The sequence below is a fragment of the Larimichthys crocea genome, unplaced genomic scaffold, assembly GCF_000972845.2.
Source record: "Larimichthys crocea isolate SSNF unplaced genomic scaffold, L_crocea_2.0 scaffold532, whole genome shotgun sequence".
Classification (NCBI taxonomy): domain Eukaryota; kingdom Metazoa; phylum Chordata; class Actinopteri; family Sciaenidae; genus Larimichthys; species Larimichthys crocea.
This window is the reverse complement of record NW_020856961.1, coordinates 485,110-502,622: the sequence shown is the minus strand read 5'-3', so window position 1 is coordinate 502,622 and position 17,513 is coordinate 485,110. Positions and strand designations below refer to the sequence as shown.

The 17,513-nt window shown below is 47.6% G+C and overlaps 1 protein-coding gene across 1 annotated transcript; it reads right to left on the bottom strand.

The window, feature by feature from the left end:
• Positions 1–1,887: 1,887 nt before the first annotated feature.
• On the bottom strand, positions 1,888–16,828 carry LOC104939464 (phosphofurin acidic cluster sorting protein 1). The gene is made up of 20 exons (XM_027276689.1): positions 15,456–16,828; positions 12,619–12,706; positions 11,378–11,467; positions 11,148–11,273; positions 10,346–10,508; positions 8,963–9,054; positions 8,693–8,776; positions 8,511–8,570; positions 8,116–8,267; positions 7,938–8,031; positions 7,572–7,741; positions 7,353–7,482; positions 6,943–7,047; positions 6,759–6,859; positions 5,198–5,352; positions 5,011–5,121; positions 4,542–4,644; positions 4,337–4,379; positions 2,232–2,277; positions 1,888–2,162 (listed from the first exon to the last, which is right to left on the bottom strand). The coding sequence occupies exons 1-20, from the start codon at positions 15,626–15,628 to the stop codon at positions 1,888–1,890; spliced, it is 2,361 nt and encodes a 786-aa protein (XP_027132490.1). The 5' UTR covers positions 15,629–16,828.
• Between the last annotated feature and the right edge of the window lie 685 nt (positions 16,829–17,513).

Here is a 17,513-nt window from a genome sequence, read left to right as displayed (position 1 = left end):
ACATGTTACTGTGACACTGCAGAACAAAACATGTTACTGTGACACTGCAGAACAACAACATGTTACTGTGACACTGCAGAACAACAACATGTTACTGTGACACTGCAGAACAACGTGTTACTGTGACACTGCAGAACAACAACATGTTACTGTGACACTGCAGAACAACAAGTGTTACTGTGACACTGCAGAACAACAACATGTTACTGTGACACTGTAGAACAACAACATGTTACTGTGACACTGTGACATGTTACTGTGACACTGCAGAACAACAACATGTTACTGTGACACTGCAGAACAACGTGTTACTGTGACACTGCAGAACAACAACGTGTTACTGTGACACTGCAGAAACAACGTGTTACTGTGACACTGTGACATGTTACTGTGACACTGTGACATGTTACTGTGACACTGCAAAACAACATGTTACTGTGACACTGTGACATGTTACTGTGACACTGTGACATGTTACTGTGACACTGCAGAACAACAACATGTTACTGTGACACTGTGACATGTTACTGTGACACTGTGACATGTTACTGTGACACTGCAAAACAACATGTTACTGTGACACTGTGACATGTTACTGTGACACTGTGACATTACGTGACATGAACACTGTTACTGTGACACTGTGACAGTTACTGTGACACTGTGACATGTTACTGTGACATGTTACTGTGACACTGCAGAACAACAACGTGTTACTGTGACACTGTGACATGTTACTGTGACACTGTGACATGTTACTGTGACACTGTGACATGTTACTGTGACAACTGAGAACAACACATGTTACTGTGACACTGTGACAGTTACTGTGACACTGTATGTTGACTCACCTAAGAGGAGCCGATTGTCATAGCTGAGATTTGCACCTGTATTATAACGTGTTGGGGTGTGATTCTGAAAAATAATAAACACACTGCTGACAGCTGTGTGTGTGTGTGTGTGTGTGTGTGTACCTCTCAGTGTGTGTGTGTGTGTGTGTATACTCTCAGTGTGTGTGTGTGTACCTCTCAGTGTGTGTGTGTGTGTGTGTGTGTGTGTGTGTGTGTACCTCTCAGTGTGTGTGTGTGTGCCTCTCAGTGTGTGTGTGTGTGTGTATACCTCTCAGTGTATGTGTGTACCTCTCAGTGTGTGTGTGTGTGTGTGTGTGTGTACCTCTCAGTGTGTGTGTGTGTGTGTGTATACCTCTCAGTGTGTGTGTGTGTGTGTGTGTGTGTGTGTGTTTACCTTCAGTGTGTGTGTGTGTGTGTGTGTGTGGTGTGTACTCAGTGTGTGGTGTCCTCTCAGTGTGTGTGGTGTGTACCTCTCAGTGTGTGTGTGTGTGTGTGTACCTCTCATGGGTGTTGGTGTTTAGAGGTACAGATCAATCTACTGATTCCGTCGATCAGCTGACTCCTCGACTTCCGCCTTCTCCTTCAATCTTCTTACTGAGGAACATGACTGACAGCCACCTGTCATCATCTCTTCCTCCCCTCCACCTCCGTCCTCTCTCCGCCTCCTCCTCGCCCCTCCGCCTCCTCCTCCTCCTCCTCCTCCCCCCTCGCCCTCCCCTCCCCTCGCCCCCCCTCCTCCGACCCTCTCGCCCTCGCCCTCTCCTCCTCCTCCTTCTCCACCCTCTCCCCCTCCCCACCTCCTCCTCGCCCTCTCCCTCTCCCCCTCCTCCTCCTCCCCCCCTTCTCTCCCCCTCTTCCTCCTCCTCGCCCCTCCACCTCCTCCCCTCCTCCTCCTCCTCCTCCTCGCCCCCTCCAACCTGCCTCACTCCCTCCTCACCTTCTTGTGTTCTTCTCCTTTGTCAACACCGTCATGCTCATCATTCTCCTCCGCTGATCCTCGACACCTGAAGACTCGGAATTGCTCTCAGTGTGTTCTTCATCCCACCTCCTCCCTCCTCTCTCCCCTCCACCTCCCTCCAACTCCCCAACTGACACTGCTCCAGTAGTCCACCTGCAGACCCACACCTCCCCTGGACAGCTGAGGGGAGGTGCAGGAGGACAGGTTAGGGTTCTCATCAGAGTAAGACAAAGGTTTTTGCTGTAAACAGGAAGTACACTCAGGGAGGGGGAGGGGGGAGGTGTGGAGGCGATGCTGGATTGGTGCGGCTGACTGTGAGGGAGGAGATCCCAGTGTGATGTCATCAGAGTCGACTGTGGACAGAGAGCAGGTGTGTGAACAGTGAGATGATGGGGGGGGCAGACGACAGTGAGTGTGTCTACCTGAGGTGGACAGGAAGTTCTGCTCCACGACGCCGACCTTCACCAGCTGAAACAGACACAGACTCAGTCTCCATGGTAACAGACAGCCATCTCCACGGCGACAAGGACGTTCAATCAACAAACGAGGAAGTGATGTCACAGCACAGTATAAACAGGCTCAGTGTGTGGACAGTGTGTGGATGGTGTGGACAGTGTGTGGACAGTGTGGACAGTGTGGACAGTGTGTGGACAGTGTGTGGACAGTGTGGACAGTGTGTGGATGGTGTGTGTGACAGTGTGTTAGGACAGTGGTGACGTGTGGACTGTGTGGACAGTGTGTGGGACAGTGTGTGGACGGTGTGGACAGTGTGGACAGTGTGTGGACATGGTGGACAGGTGTGGACAGTGTGTGGACAGTGTGTGGATGGTGGTTGACAGATGTGTGGACAGTGTGGATGTGTGGATGTGTGGACAGTGTGTGTGGACAGTGTGTGGGACGTGTGGACAGTTGTGTGTGATGGTGTGGATGTGTGGACAGTGTGGACAGTGTGTGACAGGGTGTGGTGTGTGGACAGTGTGTGGAACAGTGTGTGGACAGTGGGGACAGTGGGATGTGACATATGTGTGGACAGTGTGGACAGTGTGTGGACTGGTGTGGACAGTGTGGACAGTGTGTGGATGGTGTGGACGTGTGGACAGTGTGGTGTGACAGTGTGTGGACAGTGTGTGGAATGGTGTGCCCGTGTGTGGACGGTGTGTGGAAGTGGGTGGCCAGTGTGGGACAGTGTGTGGACAGTGTGGGACAGTGTGTGGACATGGTTGGACAGTGTGAGGACAGTGTGGACATGGTGGACAGGTGTGTGACAGTGTGGGACGTGTGGACAGTGTGGACAGTGTGACTGGACAGTGTGGTGGAACAGTGTGGACAGTGGACGGGACAGTGTGGGGAAGTGGTGTGGGACAGTGTGTGGTGGGACAGTGTGGACAGGTGGATGTGGACAGTGGTGGACAGTGTGTGGACAGTGTTGGATTGGTGTGGACATGTGTGGATGTGGATGTGGTGTGTGTGGACAGTGTGATGTGGACAGTGTGTGTGTGGACAGTGTGGGACAGTGTGTGGACAGTGTGGGTGACGGTGTGGACAGTGTGTGGACAGTTGTGGACAATGTGTGGACAGTGTGGACAGTGTGTGGTGGTGTGGACAGTGTGGGACAGGTGGATGTGGACAGTGTGTGACATGTGGACAGGTGGACAGTGTGTGGACAGTGTGTGTGGACAGTGTGGGACAGTGTGTGTACGTGACATGTTGTGGACAGTGTTGTGTGGCAGTGTGGACAGTGGTGGCCAGTGTGGAGGACATTGTGTCAGTGGTGTGGACCGTGTGTGCGACCGTGTGTGGCCAAGTTTGCGATTCCGTGTGGATCCCTTGTGTGGTGTGGGTGGTGAGCTGTGTGCGGTGGACAGTGTGTGTGCCAGTGTGGGCAGTGTGGACAGTGGGCCTGACAGCTGTGTGTGACAGTAGGGTGGGCCAGTGTGTGGACAGTGTGTGGACAGTGTGGACAGTGTGTGGATGGTGTGGACAGTGTGTGGACAGTGTGGACAGTGTGTGGATGGTGTGGACAGTGTGGACAGTGTGTGGACAGGGTGTGGATGGTGTGGACAGTGTGGACAGCGTGTGGACAGTGTGGACAATGTGTGGACAGTGTGGACAGTGTGTGGATGGTGTGGACAGTGTGGACAGTGTGTGGACAGTGTGGACAATGTGGACAGTGTGTGGACAGTGTGTGGACAGTGTGGACAGTGTGTGGACAGTGTGTGGACAGTGTGGACAGTGTGAGGACAGTGTGTGGACAGTGTGGACAGTGTGAGGACAGTGTGGACAGTGTGTGGACAATGTGAGGACAGTGTGGACAGTGTGTGGACAGTGTGGACAGTGTGTGGACAGTGTGTGGACAGTGTGGACAGTGTGTGGACAGTGTGGACAGTGTGAGGACAGTGTGTGGACAGTGTGTGGACAGTGTGTGGACAGTGTGGTCAGTGTGAGGACAGTGTGTGGACAGTGTGGACAGTGGGCGGGTCTCAGCGGTGCTGGTGGAGCGGTCGGAGCAGCTCATTTGATTTCTTACCCCGATAAAAGGAACAAACTTCTGACAGGAGTCGTCGTCGGGGCTGCAGAGGAAGAAGAAAGTTCAGTCAGCAGGAAACACACAGGTGAGCTCCAGGTGTGACTGTCCAGTCTTCAAACGTGTGCTGAAGATCCTGAAGGAATGAACGGCTGACACTGACGGAGGTGACGGAGGTCTGATCATGACTGTGGCAGGAAATACTGACCTCTTGTGTTTGCAGGTCAGCATGGCCTCTGAGATCGGACACAGGTGAGAGACAGCAGCTCCGCCCACGTACTGAGAGACTCGAGCTGCCACACCGACAGGATCTGTCCAACAGAAGGAGAACGTCTTCAGACGGAGGTCCAAACCCGCCAGGACATCCTGAGGCTGTGCCTACATGTCAGATACCCAGGGTGCTAACTGTCTCGTCTTAGTCTGGTCTTAGTCTGGTCTTAGTCTTGTCTTGGTCTTAGTCTTGTCTTGGTCTTAGTCTTGGTCTTGGTCTTGGTCTTGTCTTGGTCTTGTCTTGGTCTTGTCTTGGTCTTGTCCTGGCCTTGGTCTTGTCTTGGTCTTGGTCTTGTCTTGGTCTTGTCTTGGTCTTGATCTTGTCTTGGTCTTGGTCTTGTCTTGGTCCCTTCATTAGCATACAGACACATTAATGAATAAACTTAATTACAACATGTGACCCTGACCGAGAGGTGGAGGCTCCACCCGTCCAAACAGCTCCCTCCAGCCGGCGTCCATGAACAGGCTGTTGAATTTACTGTCCAGGGCGGCCAGGTACTTGGCGAGCGGGTGGGACCCTGCTGAGGCGACAAACACAAGAAGCATCATGGGAAGGCTGGCGGTGCCGGAGTGTGGCGATGTGTGGGCGCGTACCGACGGGCAGGACCAGGAAGCGGAAGTAGTTCAGCCAATCAGGCGTCTTGCTGGCCAGCTGCTCTACGAAGCAGCAGAGGGTGGTGCTGAGGTAGCTCTGATCTCCACCCACCACCACCTTCACAGTGGGAGGCGTCTGAGAGTTACAGTTACAGCTGGAAGACACACGGACAGCAGCATCAACATCAGCACCAACCACTCCATCATCAACACCATCAGCACCAACCACTCCATCATCAACACCATCAGCACCATCAGAACCCACCACTCCATCATCAACACCATCAGCACCAACCACTCAATCATCAACATCAGCACCAACCACTCCATCATCAACACCATCATCAACATCAGCACCAACCACTCCATCGTCAACATCAGCACCAACCACTCCATCATCAACACCATCACCACCAACCACTCCATCATCAACACCATCAGCACCATCAGCACCAACCACTCCATCATCAACACCATCAGCACCAACCACTCCATCATCAACATCAGCACCAACCACTCCATCATCAACACCATCAGCACCAACCACTCCATCATCAACATCAGCACCAACCACTCCATCATCAACACCATCAGCACCAACCACTCCATCATCAACATCAGCACCAACCACTCCATCATCAACACCATCAGCACCAACCACTCCATCATCAACATCAGCACCAACCACTCCATCATCAACACCATCAGCACCAACCACTCCATCATCAACATCAGCACCAACCACTCCATCATCAACACCATCAGCACCAACCACTCCATCATCAACATCAGCACCAACCACTCCATCATCATCATCATCATCATTAGCACCAACCACTCCATCATCAACATCATCAGCACCAACCACTCCATCATCAACATCATCAGCACCAACCACTCCATCATCAACATCATCAGCACCAACCACTCCATCATCAACATCATCAGCACCAACCACTCCATCATCAACATCATCAGCACCAACCACTCCATCATCAACATCATCAACACCATCAGCACCAACCACTCCATCATCAACATCAGCACCAACCACTCCATCATCAGCATCATCAGCACCAACCACTCCATCATCAACACCATCAGCACCAACCACTCCATCATCAGCATCATCATCAGCACCAACCACTCCATCATCAACATCATCAGCACCAACCACTCCATCATCAACATCATCACCACCATCAGCACCAACCACTCCATCATCAACATCAGCACCAACCACTCCATCATCAGCATCATCAGCACCAACCACTCCATCATCAACACCATCAGCACCAACCACTCCATCATCAACATCATCATCATCAGCACCAACCACTCCATCATCATCAACAACATCAGCACCAACCACTCCATCATTAACATCAGCACCAACCACTCCATCATCAACACCATCACTGTGACAGGGAACCAGCAGTGCAACTGGAAATTCCCATGTCCGTGAACGCAACATGGGAATAACAGCTGATCCTGGGAACACTGTGTGACATCATCGACCCTTCATCATCAGTCACACACTCAGAACCGAACCAGAACTTACAATCTCTGGATCCGGCTGATGACGGCGCTGAAGGCGGCCTGAACGTCAGCTGGTGAGACGGTGCAGACGACTGGCTGATCGAGCAGCAGCTCAGACAGGTACTGCAGAGACAGACAGGTGTACTGATCAGGTGACATGAATCAGTTATTGATGATGATCAATAATAACAGTCGTCAGCTCGGACCTGTCCCTGCCAGTCCGACGTGTTGATCAGGATGATGCAGTCAGGAATCTGATCCGCACAGAACAGGATGTGGTTCAGCTGGTCCAGGACCGACTTCCTGACAACCTAAAACAAACCACAAACAAACCTAAAACAAACCATCAGTCTGTCTGTGTCTGTCTGTCTGTCTGTCTGTCTGTCTGTCTGTCTGTCTGTGTCTGTCTGTGTCTGTGTCTGTCTGTCTGTCTGTTTGTGTCTGTCTGTCTGTCTGTCTGTCTGTGTCTGTCTGTCTGTCTGTCTGTCTGTCTGTCTGTGTCTGTCTGTGTCTGTGTCTGTCTGTCTGTCTGTTTGTGTCTGTCTGTGTCTGTGTCTGTCTGTCTGTCTGTCTGTCTGTCTGTCTGTCTGTCTGTTTGTCTGTCTGTCTGTCTCACCTGTGGAGGTATCCTGTAGTCAGACGCTGTCTCACTGTCAATGCTGCTCGTTGTGTCTGTCCCTCGAGAGTTCTGTCTGTCCTTCATGGAGCTGCTCCAAGGATGGCGAGACAGCTGACTTCCTGTCTTACTGCAGAGAGAGCAGAAAGACAGCTGACTTCCTGTCTCTGCTCTGTGCTGTGTGTGTGTGTGTGTGTGTGTGTGTGTGTGTGTGTGTACCTTGGTGACATGTGTGTTTTACAGAGTTTTGCAGCTGGACCTGCATCTGTTCCCACGGCAACATCATCCTCGACTCTCTGGTCCACACTCACCCCCGGGCCGCCCTCCTTTCCTTTGGACTCGTAGGCAGGTGGAGCAGCTTCCAGTCCAGCAGACAGCAGCTCTGTCTCCTGAGAACAACATGGAGCAGTTAGACCTGCAGCCACACTGACGGCAGGTGAGACCACCTGAGCCGTCCGTCAGGTGGAAGCCAGCTCCTGTGAAGTTTGTGCACTAATATCTTCTACATGGTCCGGCCTGCGGCTGGGATCGGGTCAGATCTGATCTGTGCATGTTGTGAATGTTTCTGGTTTGAGTTGTACTCACGGCCACGCTGGGCTCTCTCTGGTGACTCCTCTGACTGTTCAGACTCCCGATCTCAGCCTGAGAGTTGGACTGAGAGGTCCCCTCAAAGAACGGCCTGCACAGACATCAGCACAGTTTACAGGCGTCCTTCAGTGAATCCTGTTCCATGGCTAATACAAACGTTAAGCTGGATGCTGACCTGAGTTTGGGTTTGGGTGTGCTGAGGATGCTGTCGTTGTCGTCCAGCTCCGGGCCGCTATCGCTCTGGTTGTAAACCTCCAGACTGTCGTACAGCAGGTCCAGGTCCTCTTCAGCCTCCTGACTCTGACCCACCGGATCTGAGTCCAGAACCTACAGCACAGAAGCCAGATGTCAGGACAGCTACCTGAACGATGTATGAGGTGACACAGCAGCACACGATTTACAGGATTCTAAAATATTCCTCATTATTTATTACAGGAGGAACATCCAGGTTCAAAGTGTTGATCATTAGAGCAGTGAACCCGAAACATCCAGACGTGATTCAAACTGGTTTCTACAAACAATGTGTCCGTCATGGGGGGCTGTCACCTGTACGTCTGTGTGAGTACCAACCTCATCTGTGACTTTGAATCTTCTCAGCAGAGCCACAAACTTCTGTTTGAAGTTCGGCTGCTGAGCGACAGAAAACAAAGAAGGAGAGTGAGACAGGACGGAAGTTAGTCGCTTTCTTCATTGATCATCTCGATGCTCTGTGGCAGGACGAGCAGTACTCAGCACCTCTGATCGGTCCTCACCTGCGTCAGCGAGGACGTCCGTATCATTTTCCTGTGAGACTTCTTCATCTTTCCCTGGACGTCATCGTCATCGTCGTACATATCCTGAGGAAAAGTTTATGTTAGCAGCTAATGTTAGCGCTTAGCTCAGATTGTGACTGATTTGACCATGAGATCATTTTTAATCAGCTGTCTCACTGATCAACAATGGCTGCATTCCATTTAGTTGTTCCAGGTACAGACTCCTGATCTTGTGCCGCCATCACTGCGGTGCACCTGTCTGTTAGTCACCTGACGTGGGGCCGCGTCATCACTTCCTTCCTGCTCGGAGGAGAAGCTGTCGTCATCGTCGTCCCAGTCGTTTTCCATGTCAGGAGAGCGATCTGTCCAACAGACGGACAGACATCATCAACAGACGGCAGAGACAGACAAAAGCAATCCAGCTGGAGTCAGTCCAGTAACACTGTTTTGTCTCTCTGTGTCTCTGTGTTGTTTGTGTCTCTTTGTGTTGTTTGTGTCTCTTTGTGTTGTTTGTGTCTCTTTGTGTTGTTTGTGTCTCTTTGTGTTGTTTGTGTCTCTGTGTTGTCTTGTGTCTCTTTGTGTTGTTTGTGTCTCTGTGTTGTCTTGTGTCTCTTTGTGTTGTTTGTGTCTCTGTGTTGTCTTGTGTCTCTGTGTTGTTTTGTGTCTCTTTGTGTTGTTTTGTGTCTCTGTGTTGTCTTGTGTCTCTTTGTGTTGTTTGTGTCTCTGTGTTGTCTTGTGTCTCTTTGTGTTGTTTGTGTCTCTGTGTTGTCTTGTGTCTCTTTGTGTTGTTTGTGTCTCTGTGTTGTCTTGTGTCTCTTTGTGTTGTTTGTGTCTCTGTGTTGTCTTGTGTCTCTTTGTGTTGTTTGTGTCTCTGTGTTGTTTTGTGTCTCTTTGTGTTGTTTGTGTCTCTGTGTTGTCTTGTGTCTCTTTGTGTTGTTTGTGTCTCTGTGTTGTTTTGTGTCTCTTTGTGTTGTTTGTGTCTCTGTGTTGTCTTGTGTCTCTTTGTGTTGTTTGTGTCTCTGTGTTGTCTTGTGTCTCTTTGTGTTGTTTGTGTCTCTGTGTTGTCTTGTGTCTCTTTGTGTTGTTTGTGTCTCTGTGTTGTCTTGTGTCTCTTTGTGTTGTTTGTGTCTCTGTGTTGTCTTGTGTCTCTGTGTTGTTTTGTGTCTCTTTGTGTTGTTTTGTGTCTCTGTGTTGTTTGTGTCTCTTTGTGTTGTTTGTGTCTCTGTGTTGTCTTGTGTCTCTTTGTGTTGTTTGTGTCTCTGTGTTGTCTTGTGTCTCTTTGTGTTGTTTGTGTCTCTGTGTTGTTTGTGTCTCTTTGTGTTGTTTTGTGTCTCTGTGTTGTCTTGTGTCTCTTTGTGTTGTTTGTGTCTCTGTGTTGTCTTGTGTCTCTTTGTGTTGTTTGTGTCTCTGTGTTGTCTTGTGTCTCTTTGTGTTGTTTGTGTCTCTTTGTGTTGTTTTGTGTCTCTGTGTTGTTTGTGTCTCTTTGTGTCTGCTGATGGATTGTGGGCCAGCAGCAGCTGTTGTGTATTTCTTTTTTGTTTTTGTAGTTCTTCTTTGTGACACAGCTCGTGTGTCGTGGTTCAGACCAATCAGGATGTAGTGATCACCTGATGCTGTCACACACACAGAAGGTCATCTTCATTGTTCCCCTACCCGAGGCCTTCGTCTTGTTGCCTTGGTGACCACTTGTGTCCTCCTGTTCGATTGGCTGGCTGAAGAGAGAACGGACGCTCAGCTCCGCTGCACGCACCGAAGCATCCTTCAGGTTGCTATGGAGACCGAGGATGTGGGCGCCGTCTGTCGGATGCTGCATCACCTGGGAGACACACACACACACACACACACACACACAGCTCATGTAGGCTGATCAAATTTCAGTGTGAAGTAAAACAACAATAATAATGTCTCTGTTAAATGGACTGTTCTCATATTTGTCCTTTCTAGTCTCTGACCCCTCAGAGCACTTTCACATTACAAATCTCACTCACACACACTCACACACCGATGGCACAGGACACTTCGACATGCAGACTGGAGGAGCTGGGGATCGAACCGCCGATCATCTGATTGGTGGACGACCCGCTCTACCCTGAGCCCTGAGCCCTGTTCTTCAGGGAACGTCATTAATATTCACAGTTGATTTGATTTATCTTTCTGTAGCAGTCATGCTAGCAGCTGTGTGAGGCTATAGTGATGCTCTAAGCTAAAAGCTAACGTGCTAATGTTTGTGTTGAGTCTTTTTTCCATCTCGGATCCTTCTGGTACTCTGTGTACTTCCTGCTGTACTGCTCTGACTTTAGTACTCATGGACAGAGACACAGCTTTAGTTTAGCATGTTAGAATGCTAATGGGCTTATGGGAAGTTTTCAAATTAAAATGTCGACCTGATGAAAAGTCAGTAAAGTCATCTGAATTCATCCTGAGGGGACCATGAACGTTCCATCAGCCGCCATACCTCGGCCATGTTGATGACTCCGACGGCGAGCGTCTTGTAGCCCAGAATGGTTCGGTTCTTGTACCTCTTCCTCCTCTGCAGCATCACATGCAGATGGTTCATGTCTCGCTTCAGGAAGTGAGGATACTAAAAGACAGAGGGACACATGCAGGTTTAACGGGGTGAAATTCATCCTCTGAGGAGCAGGAGCATCATCAGAATCGTGTAATATTACGAATGAAATGTGTGACCTGCAGTGAGAAGGTGAGCTCCAGCTCTGTCTCCATCAGGCCGTCTGGAGGAAGAAGGTATTCATTGGACCTTAAAGTCCGTTTAGAGCCCTGAGAGAGACACAAGGACACCAACACCAAAATAAGACGTATCAAATGAAATCATCTGATTATAGATCAGCGTTATCAGGAGATGTTTGCAGGAAATGCTGAGAGAAAAACTTCTTTCAGTGAATGAAGGAATCTGTACCACCTCAGTGACATTATTATTGATTGATTAAAGCTGATTGATTGAAGTTGATTAAAGTTGATTAAAGTTGATTAAAGTTGACTAAAGTTGATTGAAGTTGATTAAAGTTGATTAAAGTTGATTAAAGTTGATTGAAGTTGATTAAAGTTGATTGAAGTTGACTAAAATTGACTGAAGTTGACTAAAGTTGATTAAAGTTGATTGAAGTTGACTAAAGTTGATTAAAGTTGATTGAAGTTGATTGAAGTTGATTGAAGTTGATTGAAGTTGATTGAAGTTGATTGAAGCTGATTAAAGTTGACTGAAGTTGACTAAAGTTGATTGAAGTTGATTAAAGTTGATTGAAGTTGACTAAAGTTGATTAAAGTTGATTGAAGTTGACTAAAGTTGATTAAAGTTGATTAAAGTTGATTGAAGTTGACTAAAGTTGATTAAAGTTGATTAAAGTTGATTAAAGTTGATTAAAGTTGATTAAAGTTGATTAAAGTTGATTAAAGTTGATTAAAGTTGATTAAAGTTGATTAAAGTTGATTAAAGTTGATTAAAGTTGATTAAAGTTGATTAAAGTTGATTAAAGTTGATTAAAGTTGGTTAAAGTTGATTAAAGTTGATTAAAGTTGATTAAAGTTGATTAAAGTTGATTAAAGTTGATTAAAGTTGATTAAAGTTGATTAAAGTTGATTAAAGTTGATTAAAGTTGATTAAAGTTGATTAAAGTTGACTAAAGTTGATTAAAGTTGATTGAAGTTGACTAAAGTTGATTAAAGTTGATTAAAGTTGATTGAAGTTGATTAAAGTCGATTAAAGTTTATTAAAGTTGATTGAAGTTGACTAAAGTTGATTAAAGTTGATTGAAGTTGACTAAAGTTGACTAAAGTTGATTAAAGTTGATTAAAGTTGACTAAAGTTGATTGAAGTTGACTAAAGTTGATTAAAGTTGATTGATAGTTAATTGATGTCAAAGCACCTGTTTGCAGTCGTACGTTGTGTTTCATCGCTCACATGGTCTCACCTGGATCTTCACAGCGATGACCACAGAGCTGAGCTCTCGGTCCAGTTCCTTCAGAACCATCAGCCTCTTCAGAGTCAGACTGCACAACCTGGACAGACACGAGACAATCACAAGTACAGAAGGTCCCTGTTCACATTTCACACCCCAAGTGTCTTTTAATGTGAAGTATCTTCCAAGCAAACAAAACATTTACACATCCATCCATGAGGTTCATCCTCTGGGGACCGTGAATGTTTCCCATGGTGACGACTGACCCTGATCCTGGATTCAAAGTTATCAAGAAGACTCCCCACATAGAGTCCTATGAGTAACAGCTGATTATACCAGTTATAAATGATAAACAATGTGTCTGTCTGTGTGGTCACATGTCAAAGACAGCAGATAAGAATGAGAATCATCGATGCTGCTTTTCATTTTTAATTCAGCATTTGAAGCTCGTTTCGATCAATGTTCAGTGTTTAGGTCAGTCTGGACCATTAGCATCGAATCAGGAACAGGCTGATGAATCTGTTTTAACGTTTTCCTTCCACAGGTCAGGATCTATTTCATACTGTGAGGAGCTGTGAGACTGTTGACCTGACCCTCCTGGGATCTCATTACTGGAGGATCATGCAGGGACTCGTCGTCCACCTCAGCTGAGAGGAGCTAACACCTGTTAATACCTGCTCACCTGCACGGTGACTTGTGATCCCATACGACAGAGAAAAAGGGATTTCATCTCTCTGTGTTCGTTTCCCTCTCTACATTTAAGTTGTTCTGGCTCAGGTGAGTCCTGAAACATCCTGTTCATCATCAACATGATGAAGCTATTAAAAATCAAAACAAAACAAAAGCATATATCTGAAAAGACGTAAAAACAATATCTCCTACTGTGGTAACTATGTTCAGCTGTACTCGAGTATTTGCTCTGATTACATTACTTATGATCAAAAACTAGCTAACAGCTGCTACAGTTGTCAGCAGTTTACTTCACTGTCCATCAGGAAAGTCCCAACATGTCCAACATGTCATTGGTTTGACTCTGAGGTTTGTTGTAAAGAAACGAACGGTCCTAAAATGGATCCATGAGGAACTCCACGAGACCTGAACATCTCAGATCATCTCTCTCACTGACTCTGCTGTAATCTTTGTTATGAAGACAGACAGGCTGCTGCTTCCTGGGTCAACATGACCATGTAAGAGGATTAACTGTGATTGGTCGAGTTTGTTAACCCCTGCATAGACACACTGCTGATAACCTGCCCAGCAACAGACAGAAGACTAATCGTCAACTGTCTTTATTCTTCAACGTGTTAGTGGATCTTTACTGTGTTTTAATTGGCTGCTGTAATGCGATGTAATTAGTGATGTTATGAGTCGATTATGATGCTGCTGATCCAGAGTCAGTGCAGACAGGTTTTAATCTTTCAGCATTCTGGGAAATGTAGTTCCCTCTCTTTCCACAAACTCACCTGTGTGTCGTTAAGGTCACCTGTGTGTCACCTGTGTATCGTTAAGGTCACCTGTGTGTCCTTGAGGTCACCTGTGTGTCGTTAAGGTCACCTGTGTATCGTTAAGGTCACCTGTGTGTCGTTGAGGTCACCTGTGTATCGTTAAGGTTACCTGTGTGTCGTTAAGGTCACCTGTATGTCGTTAAGGTCACCTGTGTGTCGTTGAGGTCACCTGTGTGTCGTTAAGGTCACCTGTGTGTCCTTAAGGTCACCTGTGTGTCATTAAGGTCACCTGTGTGTCGTTCAGGTCACCTGGCGTAGATGGTTGTTGAAGTGCTTTTAGGACTACACTGTATGTGACTTGAGCGAGTTGATGACTACCGAACCTTCTGGATTCTGACTCACCTGCTGCCTTTCCTCACTTGTCTCCCAGAAATCACACGTGCAACATCAAATACATCTTGACAATATTTTCTATCAACATAACGAGGAAATGTGGTTAATTAACGTTCCTGAGTCTTAAAATTCAGATTCAGTCAGAAGTTTTTTAAACCTGATCAGAGATCAGTGTGGATGTTGTTCTGTTGTTTCTCTCCTGAGGTTAACGAGGTCCTGTGTGGGCCTTGAGGTCCCGTGTGGGCCTTGAGGTCCCGTGTGGGCCTTGAGGTCCTCAGCAGTATTAGTTGTTTGGCTTTGGTTGGGAACAGTAGGTGCCAGCCTATCTCAACACTGTGGTGTCCAGGGTCACAGAGACCTGTTGCTGCCTTCATAGACATAATAGATAGCTTGTTGTTGACGGTCCAATCTGCGTAAACAGACATCTGTGTCTCCAGACTAGAACATGCTGACAATAACACCTCCATGGGTAAAGACATTCTCTGTGACTAATTCTGGGCGTGTAGTATTTGTGCTGTTATCTTGGGGTTTAAAGTCGATCCACCAGGATGAGTTGGGCAGAATGTGAGACCGACTCAGGCACTTCTGATGAACTTTGAGAGTGTCTCTAATTCTCCTTGGCCAAGCGTCAATAAATAATACAGCATCAGACATCAGAGGCTGCTGAACACTTTCTGAACTCCTGACCTTTGACCTTTGACTTCAGCAGTTTCTCCACAACAGATGTGAGTTTAAACCTGAGCACTGTTCTACACATCATCACAGCAGAGTCATTACTAATAACAATAACAATCATCATCATCATCATCGTCCATTCATCACTGACTTCAAACCATCTAAAAATACATCAATGTTGATCAGTGTTTCCATGACAACGTTTACTGTCAGAAAGAAAATATTCAAATAATGAATGAATGATTCTTTTTCATTAAGTTTCGTTCTCTTCCAGGAGCTCCATGAACGTGGACCGCAGCACCTTTCTCCTCTCTGGCCGAACTCTAATCCTCTTACCTGGGCACGCAGCTCGGAGAGGACCGGTCGATCTCCCAGGTCGCAAACAGGTTCATCGGCACCGGGACGCGGCCGTCAGCCTCGCCGGCAGCACCGGACCCGTCGACGGGGTTGACCGGGTCCGGTGGGAAAGCGCCGACACGGACTCCTCCTCTGTCCGCAGCCGCCGCCATCGTCGTTTCTCCGGGTCGACAGGTCGCTGTGATGCCGGCTGCTGAATCCTCCAGTCCGGCTGGAAGAGAGCGGGGCGGGGCGGAGGATGGATGGATGAACCGGAGAGCTTCACTGATCCCAAATCAGTCCGTGCACACCGGAACAGGACGGGAGGAGGCTGCAAAGCGAGCAGAAGAGAGGAGAGCTCCTCCAGATCAGGAGCTCACCCAGAGCAGCAGGATCCTCCAGCTGAGGGAGGCAGGAGGAAGAGGGTCTAACTTTCTGACAGTCTTCTTTCATTGTCGTGTTCTGTAGCAAACAAAGAGCAGACGAGAAGAAAACAGGAAAAAAGAAGAAATTAAAGAAATATTCAGATTTACTGTGGTCAAAAGTATCAATCACTAATTCAGGATATTAGTAATAAAGAGCAGCTGACTGCCAAAGGCATTCTGTCTCAGAGATGATGAGTAGATTCACCACAGGAACCAAACAATAGAACATCCACAGTCCAGACCCAGGCCAGAAGAGATCCTGCTCCCTGTTCTGTCATCCTCGTCTCTTTTGGGTCGTGAACTCTCTCTGGACGTGACACGTTCATGTGTGAGTGACTGTCTTCGTCCTCTCAGTGAAGCTCTGTCAGATGAAACCCAGTGACACTGCCAACACTGAAGACTTGATAGAGAAGGTTTGCCCAGCCGCCCCGTGGACGGGCCAGTGTCTCTAATCCAGGTGAGGTGCTGCAGGTTCAGTCTGATGGTTCCTTCATGGACCAGTTCATGTTCATCACCAGGCCCTGCAGATGATGAACATGAAAACAAGCGGCCTTCATGTTGATCAGCTGATTCATCCTCCTGGACGTCTTCCTTTGGAGGAGACCTTGGGCAGACCCAGAACCTGCTGGAGGGTCTACATGGGTCATCTGGTCTATGAATCGGATAAGAGAAAGGACGTGGACTGATGGTTCTGTTGGATCTGCTGTTGTTTCATATCTCACAGTTATTAATACTGACAATAATTATTAAAGATGCTCCGGTTCTTTAATGAAGAACTTTAAATGAACAATGTTGTTTGTTGATGTTGGTGTGACAGTCAGACCTCTGCTGCCACCGTGTGGTCACACTGGACAGAAGTCTGCAGCCAAACACATGATCCGTTTCCCCGGAGCATGAACTCAGCACAGAGCAGGAAATCAGCGACACAATACAAAATAAAACCCCGGTTTATTTTCAAAATAAAATACTCGATCGAGTTTCATTACACGAACACGTCATAATGGGCGGGGCCGACCTGAAGTCAGCAGGTGAGGGGTTTTCAGGTGTAATCATTGATGACACCTCACATCCTTTTTATAAGGACACCAGAAAAAAGATGCGGCGTGGAATGTCATCGCAGGAGTCAGAGAGACTACAGCCGGAAATACCACGTGATTATGTTTGAAGTCACGAGATCTCGTGACGCTCTGTGTCCGGCAGAGACGCACCTGAGCGCACCTGAGCGCGTCACAAACGGATCATGTGGAGTTGGCGGAGTACGCAGCCGCTCTGCACGCTTCAGTCTGTTTCAGACCAGGTCAGCTGATCAGACCAGTTAGCCCCGCCCACTGACTTTGATGGACGTCTGACAGTTCCTGAAGCAACAGGACGTGAAATAATTCTTTATGTTTTTACATCAAATGAATTAATGACACATTGAAGTAAGCATTGAATGCTGTATTTATTTATTAGATTTCGGCACACCTGTTCACCTGTCTGTCTTTATCACACCTGTTCACCTGTCTGTCTTTATCACCTTTCACTGTGTGGAACAAATAAAGAATAATCTATAAATAATAATAAAACAGTAACATTTCTGTGTTTGAATAATTCAGCTGTTTCTGGATGTAAGCAGCTGATTGGACGGCACGGT